Source organism: Acanthaster planci, linkage group LG01, assembly GCF_054643075.1.
Source record: "Acanthaster planci isolate LZ-2023a linkage group LG01, COTS_SCS, whole genome shotgun sequence".
NCBI lineage: Eukaryota > Metazoa > Echinodermata > Asteroidea > Valvatida > Acanthasteridae > Acanthaster > Acanthaster planci.
Window position 1 is genome coordinate 17,928,200 of NC_141777.1, and position 12,714 is coordinate 17,940,913.

A 12,714-nucleotide genomic window follows, 5' to 3' on the forward strand; every position below is an offset into this window, starting at 1 on the left:
TGACTGTAAATGTTAACAAAATGGAAAATAACTTCTCTTTTTTCTATCCGATTTTGCTGCCTCCGTCGGACTGTGATTCATTCAGTCAGTAAAACAGGGGAGCGTAACAAAGTAACCACGTACATATACCGGGCATCTTTACTGGCAGTCATCCAAGTTGAGAAACAAGTATCCGTTCTTATGCATGTGTAATGTCTTTAATGAGGAATCTTTTATTTTACTCTAAAAGAGTATAATTATTGATGAGTTTTTTTTTTTGGTTCAGGTTAGCGCCACGTAATAACTTGAGCAAAATCCATCTGTACTGTACCGCGTCCACCCCCGGTTTGGTTTGGTTTATTTATTTCCCATACTATACGCAATATTAAAGAATATAAGGTAATGAAAATAAATTAAATTGTATCAAGGGAGGTCAGACAAAAAGCCGAAGCTTTTACTGGGTCTGCCCCCTGCTGAGATAATACATGTAAATTTACAGTTTTCGAGAGAAACAACTATCAAAATTAATAACATAGAATGATGTGTGAAGGTCTTCATTAGTTCAAGTTAGTAAATATCTGTATATAACAACGACACAAAATCCTAATTACAGGTTTAAAAATATATAAATACAATTTTGGCATTGTTTACAAGAAATCATACTCTCAAGCCAAGGCAAACCCTGTGTGCGAACTTCGAACCTATAGTTGGCCAAACCTAACCCTAATCGATAGTAATCAACAAAAATTAACCCCAGTTTGCCGTCACAAGTGATTATTTCCAGCATGCAGCTGAGAAAGTTAGAAATTCACAGTTGTTAGCCTACATGGCCAAACTACACAATTATAAGTACTATCAACCCTACTCAAGGTCATAGGCCCATAACTATTTTGTGTTAAGAGAGACAACCTTTTCCAATTTTCCATCTCAAACTGATTTGGGAACCTCTTTCCATCTGTTTTACACGTTTTCGGGGAAAAGTTAAAAACTGGGGTTTACTAAAGGATGCAGGCCAGTATATTTCGGTCGAAAACTACTTGTGCGGTCAATCACAACTTGTATGCACTCAAATTATCTTTCAAAATAGAGCATTTTGTCGCCCATGAATTTGAAGATTTGTAGAAAATAATTAGGCGGGCAAAGAGAATACCAGCTTGTGTCTGAGTGAGGTTTTGAAGAAATCGGTGCCTGAAAACGGTCTGATGATTTTTGAGAAGTGTAGGCATCGACATGTCAAAATGGTGAGGGCCTGGGCTTCCCGACTGCATTGTAGGGGTGACCTTCCGTGGAAATAAATATCTTCAAAAGTCATCGGTTTTAATGAATGGAAATTCGAAAAGGAGATGAAAAATCATAAACTGGGCTTTAATTTGATGTACATTTAGAGCGCTTGCGAAACTTATGAATATTTTTTCTGATTTCTTGAAGTTCAGGCATTTATCACGGTATTATTTCATCACTGTATCACTTTATTACCACTGTTGGCTTAGCAGTTTATTATATTTACTGGCCCGCGCCCGCAATCTTAAACGCTTTCACTTTGAGAAGCGCCCTCTCTTGTCAAGACTGGAGAGTTTTGCCGCCATGTTGTAAGTAGACTAGGCAGTATCTTTCGAGCGAGTTACAAGTGCTATGGTTCTTTGTCGTTCTCTCACGGTAGCACAAGTAGGCCCAGGTGAAACTGCTGCATTGGAACTTGGAAGCCTTCTTGAAGCATGCGTGCTGATTAACGAAAAGAAATGGACAGGTAAATGGAAAAATGATCGTAAATATTTCCAAAACTTAGGTTACTGAAAAAACGTTAAAATTTAGGCCTACAAATACAATGAGAAATTACAGGCCTAATTTTAGGAATTCCTAGCTTAGGCCTGTTAGTGTTAAGCCCTAGCCCCACTAGTGTGGCACGGATTACTCCCGATCTATCCTTAGCCACACCTCCGTATACTCAATTTCATGTCGGCGTATTGAACATTCCGGCGCACCCACTTATCGTAGGCGCAATTTCTTTTGCACACGAACATGATTCTTGACCTTTCCGCTTTCTAAAAACCATTTATTGAATGATTTCACTCACGTCATTCAGGTATTTTCCATTCTTTTTGCCTTTATCCATTCAATCTAACGGGCTCGCTTTCTCAGTCGCTATCTTTAAAATAAGGTCGTTGAGCATTACGTCACTTGACCCCTCATCGTCTCGACGGCTGTTCCATGTCAAGATACCTAAACTGCTGCCAAAGTTTTGGAAGAGCCCATTGGTACATGTAGAATCTTATCGCTCAGTCCGTGTATTACATATGTCTTGACATGGAACAGCCATCGAAACGATGAGGGGTCAAGTGACGTAATGCTCAACGACCTTATGTTAAAGATGGCGACTGAGAGAGCGAGCCCGTTAGATTGAATGGATAAAGGCAAAAAGACTGGAAAATACCTGAATAACGCGAGTGAAATCATTTAATAAATGGTTTTTAGAAAGCGGAAAGGTCAAGAATCATGTTCGTTGGCAAAAGAAATTGCGCCCACGATGATAGGTGGGTGCGCCGGAATGTTCAATACGCCGACATGATATTGCGTATATGGATGTGTGGCTAAGGATAGATAGGGAGTGATTGTCCGTGCCACATTAGCTGACTAGTGGGGCTAGTTACGTCCCAACTATAGCATCAGTCCCAACCTATAGCATCAGTCCCAACTATATAGTTGGGCCGGACCGAACTATAGTTGGGCCTGTCCCTCTAGCGTGCTATAGTTCGGCTGGCCCAACTACAGCCACAGAGGTCCATTGTGCATGTGCCCAGCATGCTCTAAAATCATTATTGTGTACAATGTCCATATCACAGATGAATTGCCCAAATTTTAGACATGTAAGGCCTAGATGAACTGTGTCAAGTGCAGGATTTGTAAACCTGGATAAGGTTGAGAAATTGGTCAACAATAGTTGGGGCCAGCCCCAACTGCAGTATTACAGTTGGGGATTGTCCCAACTGTAGTTGGGGGCATAACAGGCCTACTTCAGTTTATCGGTAGGCCGGGCTGGTGAGCAGCATTCATGGACTTCAGCATACTTCTGCTTGGCTGGTACCAGGCACCAAAATAGTCTTGGTTGCAAAAGGTGCTATTTTATTTGGTTAAAAATCCAGCACGCAGCAGCAGCTATGGGACATGTATCAACTATTTTGCCACTTATTTCAGATTATTGCTTTACTCGACTGCCAGACTACCCAGTACCCACACCAGGGCTTTCACTAGACCAGCGTTAAGGTTGAACTCTGATATTGTGTCATTGTGTCCTAGTTTTGGATCATGCATTATTAAAGGGCATGCACGCAGTATACGCTGCGAACTCATCTTACTATACAGCTATATGGACGTTGCAGAAATGTACGGGACGTAATAGGTTTGTCAACTGTGCGTCACGAGGTAGTATCATTGATGGCTCGCGTTGTGTGCAACTGAAAAAGTTCAGTCGAAAATTTACGCAAGATTCACTTAAAAAAAAAAAGCATTGGAATTCTTACTTATGAACCAATTTTTCTAAATTAAGAAATATTTCATAAGAAAATAAGCTTTTTACAATGGTTCTGTGTGAAAATGGATTTGCCGCTCGTGTGGTTACTTCAAGGGAAACCGATCCAGAGTGAGGAAAAGTGTTGCCACTTTCGTCGATCCTTCTATTAAAGGAACAGGGTCCAAATTTACAGTCCCCTCAAGTATTATACATGTATTTGTCAACAACGGAAAGCCTTTCTGAGGAATGAGCTACATGTCATGTGTACATTACTTCCTGAACTGTAAGGTTTATGCAAACCTTACAGATGGTAACAACATATACATGTAGTCGTATTCAACATGGTACTACTTTGGGATGTATGAAATTTCAATGCCATTACAATAATAAATTATCGAAAATTTCATGAGGTCTCCCAGGATATGGGAGGGGGGGGTCATTTACATTATACATGTACCATTTAAAATGGTGAAATTTATGAGAATTTTCTTTACCCACACCCGTATCCATGACTGCCTGCTTAGCTCACCCGGTTATGTCAGTTGAAAAGTCATCATCAGCAGTGTGGCAGCTTCTCCAATTACAACGTGGCTCCCATCTTTTTCTATTCAGTTTCCATTTGGTCTCGAATGAAAGAAAATTTCTATTGCTATTGGTTGAATGGTGTCCTGATGATGTTCACCAATTACAGCTCATCTCTTATTTCATACGTCACGTGGATGGGACATTTCATTGGACATTATATGTAATGGAAACAGTTGGAGTGGTGGAAATGTGCTCACTTGGAAAGGGTGTGCGGTGGCCTGAACATGACTAAAATATGTATGTCAGAAAAAAAGTCATTCTATGGAGGACAAAGATGGGACTTTTATCAGCGGAGATAATGAATTTTTATATATAACGGGTTTGCCCTTACCCAACGTATATTAATAAGCACTGTATGCCTCAGTGCTTGTCCGAGAGCTTGCGAAAAATACATCTTGAAAATAATGAATTTTTGTGAGGGGAAGACCGGTGATGGTCTGTATTTTTGTGGGGGCGTGTATATTTGTAACAGGTACTAAGTCAGTGTCAGATTCATACTGTACATGTGCATATCAATATTACCATACATACACATGTATCTGCACTGTAATTGAGTGGTTTTAAAACAGCTGGTTGTCCAATTTATATAAACACATAAGAGCTATCCATCTCATGCCAAAAAAAATAAAACAATACAATTTAAAGGAGGATGTACATATAATTAGGCTCGGGGCAAGGCACCATAAGTTTTGGATTGTATTGATTTTGTTGAATAAAAAGATTTCACAAGATTTTCTAGGTTGGGTTGGGTAACCGGAAATAGAGCTATTTTTTGTTTAGCCTTATGGATGAAATGCATAAATGGGACGGTGCGGACGTTCAGGAATCTCACAAAAATGGCGGGGTACTAACCAATGAAAACAGCAACCATAGTGACATGTGTGCACAAGCCGGTCAGGGGATTCAATTACACATTCATTTCTTTGATCGATACGTACGTGCGCATTTATTGCAGTTGTTTTCATCAGTTGCTACCCACCATTTTGCGCAACTCCCGGATTTTGTGCACTCCATATGGTGTTTCATACAACTGCTAGAAGACTCGGAACTCTGATTTTTTTGGATTTTGTGTCTTTTCCTTACATTTAATTAAATGTTCGTAAATATGAACTTTTGAGGGGACATGTGTGGGTGGACACAAATCTACAACTTTATTCTCATGGCCCAGTATGGTTGGGGTATGCGCCAAATAAATTCAAAGTTGTTAAATGCCACTGCAATGGTATACCAGTTGAAAGGTCCTGAAAAAAGCTTTCCAATGACCCCAGGATCACCTCCTACAAAAAAAAAGAAAGGAATATACTAGGCCCAAAAAAATACAATGTGCTGATCGATAAATCTCGTTGATTTTCACAAATCAACTAAAATATAATCAAACAATTGATCAATCATAGAAAAAAGAAAATCTTTGATAATATTATCAATGGTTTTGGTGATCGTTCTGTTGCAATAATTGACCTGGATGAGAAGAGTGAATTTCAGAAGGTTTTTTTTGGAAATATTTTCTGGACAAGATAAAATGGCTAACCTGTGACTATGTCATCAAACCTTGTGTTTTTCATGTAAATACAAGAAAATGTCATAGAAAAGGGGGCTCTTCGTAATTTCAGTTACATGTATATTTAGACATGGGGAAATACCAACACGGCAGCATTAGAGCACTAAAATTGGACTGGCAAAAAAAAGAAAACGAGGCTACACTGTATATACAAAATCGATAGCCCTGTTCAATGAAGATTGCCACATACCTACATGAACTATGGTCTTACATGTACGTTTGGCTAGCGAGGCCTACTTTGAGAACTCAAAGTCACTAAGCTTAGATGTACTTTGTGTGACCATTTGCTAGTGGAGTTTGCATGTACTGTTTGACATCTTTTTTGAGTTATGTGAACTGAACGGTGCACTTTTTCAGACATTAAAAATCGACCAAGCATTTCTGGACAAGTGAGGGCGCTTTTGCTTTGATGTAAATCCAGGAAGACTTGGTTCAGATTGCAAGTTTTCATGTTCAAATCGTGAACCCCAAATTTGCTATCTGGGAACATTTCTGTGAAAAGGATTTTTGCTGGATTATTGCCATATACTTGCCACAGCAGTAAATTGACCAAAGAAAATGAAATCTGCCATAGCAGTGGTTAAATTTTTTAGAAATTCTCTGTGCACAAATCAGTGCAACATTGAGATTCAGTGCCTTGGATGACATCATAGTTCTGCTCATGAATATGCAAATAAGTATTAGCATAAAAGCAAAAAAGTATCAAAATATGGGATAAAATTGCAAAACAAAAGTTTGAAATAAGGCCAATTGAAACTCACATATGGAATTTCAAGGGTTTTTAGTAAAGTTTATAAAAATATATCTACATGTATTTTCCTGGCTCCATTAAATGTACATGTACAGGGTACATGGGTACATGTATGGTCAACATGAGATGTGTCATTATTATTTCATGCCAGGTCTGAATCCTCTCCGAAAACATATGGTATAACTTCCCCCATAAGTCTTCAGGGTCCTAAACCAGAAGACTTGGTGAACACTGAGAAGTTAGTGGAAGCCCTGAAGCCACATGGTGTCTTCGAAAATGAGGAGGAACTTAACCACAGGTGAGGACAGTTAACATGATCAAACTGTTCTGGTTAAATCTTTGTGAGGGAAAATCTATAGAAGCATAAAAAAACTGTATTTCATCCCTTTGCTTGTAAGACCAGCCTACATGTATGAAACCTGCAAGGAGCTCTTTCTCTTGTATTGCATTACAAAATGCCATGTGTTTTGGACAGTCTGCAATCTAGTTAAAAAATGCATAGCAGTATTTAGCGATGCAATTTGCAATTGATTTTTTAAACATCTTGGCTTTAATTACGTAATTTGATCAAACCATTCTTTCACAGTCTGCAATTTTCCGAGACAGGTCAGCCAAAAATGTATACTTCTTCCAATGCTCATGGACTGGCATGAATGTATATGTACATGTAGTTTTGAAATTGAAATGACCATACCAGCAAAACCATATGGGCTGACTAAGTTCAAATTTTGCATTTGTAATGATAACTAGTGTCTTCACATACGGTACATGTACATGCCAAGTTAAAAAAATTAGGCATGGCATACCCAAGGCAGAATTTACCGTACCCTAACCAAATCAAAATTCTAGGTGTTTGCACTTTCAGGCAGTGGCTTCACCAACAAAGCAGATTGCAAGAATGGTTTGTTCGATATTTACGAAGTTGGTGTCAAAATGACCACAAAGAGTACATGTACCTCTGAAACAGCATTGTCACCAGCCCAAATTTAGTGCTGGGTAATATTTAGGCGAAGCACAGTGAGAGGAGCTCTGGTGAGTCACAGCCAGGGGTCAAAGGGCCTGCTCAAGAGCCCCTCATGTACTCAAAGGGCAACACCTTGGCGGGGTTGGGGGGGCTCTGCCCCCTAAAGCTCCAGGATTAGAACTGTTTTGTTTGTTTTTTTTTTCAGGGGGGGAATCAGGTTTTCAATAAATCAGGTTATCAATAAATAAAGATGAACACAGGATGAAACAACAATTGTCTCATATATTTCTGTAACAATCTTACACAAACATTGGTTACAAGGTCATCTGGTTATTATTCTAAATCAGGCATTTTCATTATGAACAGAATCAAGAAAAAATTGAAGAAAAGAAATTTCAAACTTTTCTATGCCATTACCTGTGTGTACTGCTGTCGAAACACCATGCTGTCAAAAACAAAATGTGGGCAATGGCCTTTTACTGTGTAAAGGCAGATATCCATTCATCAAAATCTTTTGATAATCTGCATGAAAACATCAGCATGCACACACATAGTATGACTATCATCATTTGCCTCGTACACAGACTTCAATGTGAAGTTTGTACCACACATACATGTGCAGGTAGGAGTTCTGAGAAAGAGAATGTCATTTAATACTACGTGTAAAATCTGCCATACATGTACCAACTCTTGCTGGAATGCGACTGTACAAATACACACATTTATTGGTGCAATGGGGGTGTCACTGCTGAACGTATCGGCGCACGTATCGGAACGGAGCTTTAAGTTCTGTGTATGTGTGCCCGTACCATATGTGTACTGTACATCCGCGTGTGTATGCATATGTACGCGTATAGCACATGTACGGGGAATACAACATACAGTGTATGAAGTCGGCCTCACGTGTTTGGATAGTGGCCATCGTCGTTCATTTCAATTACAGGCCTAGAATTGTGCGTAATTTTAAGCTTACTTCAGTGTTTTACTGACTTTACTTACTTCAGCTCTTATACATGCACACAGTTAAGCACACAGTGCTATCATTATCCTTTCATTGACTCCCATTAGTTGTATCATTGTGGACGTTGAGGGTAACAGATGACACATAAGTCACGTTTCTGGTGTTCCCGCATCCAGGTGGTTCAGGATCCTGTTCGGTACTGAATACTAGAATATTCCGGGAGTTTGCCAAAATATGGAAATTCATCTGCTTGCAAGTGTTTAATACAGTGTTGTTACAGTGTGTGTTACTTTCAGGGTTTAGATATGTATATGTAGATACAAGGAAAAATGTTTAATATCCGTAAGTAACAAGTAGTCATGTGTGACTACGCCAGAGGCGTCTTGTGCTGGCTTGCCCTGGCTGGTTCTTTAGCTTGGGCAGGGTGCGGGCGCGAATACATCCGCATTGTCTAGTAAGCATCGACTTCTCTGGTTTGAGCTGCAGTCAGGTTTGTTGGAATTAGATACAGCTATACAATTGGTCTCCTGACTTCGTGAGGACGTATGGTTATTCGTGTCGCTATTGAGCCGTGGCTGCCTGACGGCATTTACCACCTATTGTTTACATGTCAGATGACATTTGCTGGGTGCAGTCGTGTTCACAGAGGTGATTCACAGGCTTCGACTAGCACTATTGACTTCATCATGGAAGAAATGTCACAGGAGGATACTTGGGCTTTTGGAGAGGTCGGCGAAGCAGTAGAAGTGCTATTTAAAGGCCTGTGCTCTGTTTTTAAGATGAATGCAAGATGTTTCCAGGCACTGATAGAAGATGGATTAGATGATGTTGAACAGTTCAAGGATTCGACAAATGCCTGGAAAGTGCATATTTTGGCCTTTGCACCAAATGGGGGTCCAAGGAGGAATCTAGAGAGGCTGATTCAGCAGGTGGAAGCTAGTCCGCTGGAAAGGCGAGTGCCGAAGAGAAGATGGCACACAGAGGAGATGGATCCAGTGTCTCAAGCATCTGTAGTCCAACCAGAGCAGACTGAGGAGCAGGAAGGGGGGCCCAATGCATTGACGTCAACAGCGGCGCATACTACCGCAGACCCTGGTTCATCTCAAGTACTGCCCCAGTAACTATGCATTTTATCATCAATGAGGGTTTATTGTGTGCAGTATTTGACAGTTGAATGGTTTGATATGAAGCAAGGCAACCCTTGACTGTGGTATTTTGCTTTTCATTGTCAAAGGGTAGTAGCTGTTTAAAGCCGAGTGGAGGTAAAGGCCTTGTTAAAAGCTAAATTGTAGACCTGGTAGAAGGGGACAAGCCCTGTTTAAAACATTCTGGCCAAGTAAGCCAGTCGCGAAAGGTGGAGACGGGGCTGTAAGAAGGGAGGTAGAGGCTATGAGCAAGGGCTGACTTGTGCATTATGGTCCATTGATTTTGGGAAGAGGGCCCGTTTTTGAATGATGGTGTTGGCAGGGGTTTTATCCTGTTTTCGGGTGTCCATGAGGTGATAAACCTTGGATTTTCACATATGTTGGGACAGCGATGCAACAAGGGGAGAGCCTTGGTTCCCCCCCTCCAAAAAAATGGCGAGGGAAGGTCATTATTGGGAATGGCCCACCCGCTTTGGCATGAATTGGGCAAAATTTCACCTAATTTAAAGAAAAATGAATAAATATAAAATGACGAGGACACCGTTCTAGTCTCTGATTTCAAGTAAAAATTCTAGGGGAAGAAGCCCCATTTGGAAAGAACATAAGAGAAAAGCCCCATTTGCTAAAGTGAGCAGTCGATTACGGAATGGAAAGACCCTGACTGATGAGAGGGGGTGGTAATAGTTGGAGGTAACAAGTTCCTCCTAGTAAGGCAAGGTGTTGATAGCCTACAGTATAAGGGAATAAGCCCTTATTGAGAAGATGCTGAGTTTTCTGTTGAACTTGCCGTTCCACTAAGCCACATAATGAACTTGTCGTTCCAAAGAGGAATTGTCCCGGACAAGTGGAAACGTGCTATAGTTGTCCCGATCCCCAAAACCCCCCGTCCGTTGACAAACTTCGACGTATTTCCTTGACGGACCACTTCGCGAAAATAGTGTCGTTTATCGCAAGATAGACCCTGCAAGATCTTATCCCTAAGCTTGATGAAAATCAGTTTGGCAACAGGAAATTACTCTCTAGTAAGGTCTGCGGTAGGATGCGCCGCTGTCGTCTGCTCTGGTTGGACTACAGATGCTTGAGACGCTGGATCCATCTCCTCTGTGTGCCATCTTCTGTTCGGCTCTCGCCTTTCCAGCGGACTAGCTTCCACCTGCTGAATCAGCCTCTCTAGATTCCTCCTTGGACCCCCATTTGGTGCAAAGGCCAAAATATGCACTTTCCAGGCATTTGTTGAATCCTTGAACTGTTCAACATCATCCCATCCATCTTCTATCAGTGCCTGGAAACATCATGCATTCATCGTAAAAACAGAGCACAGGCCTTTAAATAGCACTTCTACCGCTTCGCCAACCTCTCCAAAAGACTCAGCATCCTCCTGTGACGTTTCTTAATAAACAATTAACATACTCCATCCTATTTATGTTAACGGGGATTTATTATTACTGGGGAAAAACCCAAAACTGTATCTTCTATAATCCTTACGGATTACACAAAGGCTTTTGACAGAATTGACCATACAATTGCTGTTTCAAAATTAATTGATGTCGGAGTGAGGAGTAACATTATCCCCTGGATTTGTTACTCTTTGTGCTCTTGTCAACAGTGTGTCCTGTATCATTCAACCTGCTCAAACTGGTTAACTCTATAAATGCCGGGCTTCCACAGGGAACGAGATTGGAACCAGTAACTTTTTTAGCAATGATTAATGACGCATGTCCATCTGACCAAATGCACACTCTTAAGTATGTTTATGATTTAATACTAGTTGAATGTCGGCAAGTTAATCAATGTTCGAGTATGCAACTTGCAGTTAACAATCTTGTTTAGTGGTCTGATCAAAACAAAATGAAATTGAATCCTACAAAATGTTTGAAAATGGACGTTTCCTTTATGAGAAACCAACCATTCCAACCCAATGTAGTTATTAATGACCATTATCTTACTACTGTGAGTATTGCTAAGATCCTGGGCATTCATATCCAAAATGATCTAAAATGGGATTCACACGTAAAATATATCGAAAAACATGCCAATGGAAAACTCCATATGTTACGAGTGTTGAAGCGTTATGGCCTTCCATCCGAGGACTTACTTACCGTATATGTAGGATACGTCCGGCCCCTCACTGAATATTCAGCGCCAGTATAGAGCGGAGCATTGACAAAGCAACAAAAACAGCAAATTGAATGAATCCAGAAACGAGCACTGCGCATCGTGTTAGGACAAAGATCACTTTTATCACTTTGTTTCTCATTTATTGATAAGACCCTAAACCACACCGCCCAATTTCAAAATTATCTACCCGCCGCACAGAACTCCAGAACCCTAAGACACACAGCCAAAGTACCGGAATTTCACTGTAAAACTAACAGAATGAAAACTAGTGCCTTGCCTCACCCTCTTCATTTATTAAATGCTGGCTGATATATAGTGGAAAGCTGTTATAATGAACACGACGGGGTCCACGCTAAATGTTTGGTACAGCAGTCGTTCAGTATAGCAAAATTAACTGCCGAACATTTCGTTGCCATGTTGAATAGCGCTTTCTCTTGTCTAACTGAAGTGCACCCTCTTGTGATACTGTGATTCGCAGTTTTCATGATGTTTTGCCGTTGCATTCACGTTTGAGGTTTCTAGAAATGTATCTGTTAATTATTTTTTTTTTTTTCATGAAATCTTGTGTTGCAAAATTAATTTATCCTAAAAGTCGTGAAGCTACATGTACTGCTCAGGATCGATCTCTGATGCATGCTGGGCCTATCTCGGTTGATTTGCAAATGCAATATGTTCGGTAGGTTTTGTGCACAAAATATTGGGAGCCAAGGACGATGTTCGGTACAGCCGAATGTCCGGTATAGCAGTGTTCGGTATAGCGACGTTCCACTGTATATATAAATTTTTTATTTTTCATTTTTTTTTTGAAAATTTTAATTTGATTTTTTAAATTTTAAAAAAATTTGTGCGTAATTTTATGCTTTCGTACTTCTTTTTTTGTAAGTTAAAGGTAATTTTAGAGTTTTGTTCCCTAATCCTAAACGTTTTATATTGTGTAAGTAGATAGAACAAGCTCCTGCAGTTTTAATGCAACAAATGATTTATGTTTTTTTTAATACATATAAATTTAAATGTGTCCACTTTTATGTACATGTAAGTTCAAATGCAATTCGGCCTAGTGCCGTGAGATTTGAATGTTTTAAATAAACCATTATGAATGAATGAATGAATGCTGTGTTGATAAATTAGGGTGAAGTTTTGACAGT

General features: G+C 40.0%; 1 protein-coding gene across 1 annotated transcript in view; it reads left to right on the top strand.

Moving 5' to 3' along the window:
• Positions 1–1,535: 1,535 nt before the first annotated feature.
• LOC110978160 (poly(A) polymerase beta-like) overlaps positions 1,536–12,714 on the top strand; it is a 49,578-nt gene continuing 38,399 nt past the window's right edge. The window contains 2 exon segments of the mRNA XM_022232927.2: positions 1,536–1,726; positions 6,533–6,679. Coding sequence (XP_022088619.2) covers positions 1,719–1,726; positions 6,533–6,679 — 155 coding nt within the window. The 5' untranslated portion in view covers positions 1,536–1,718.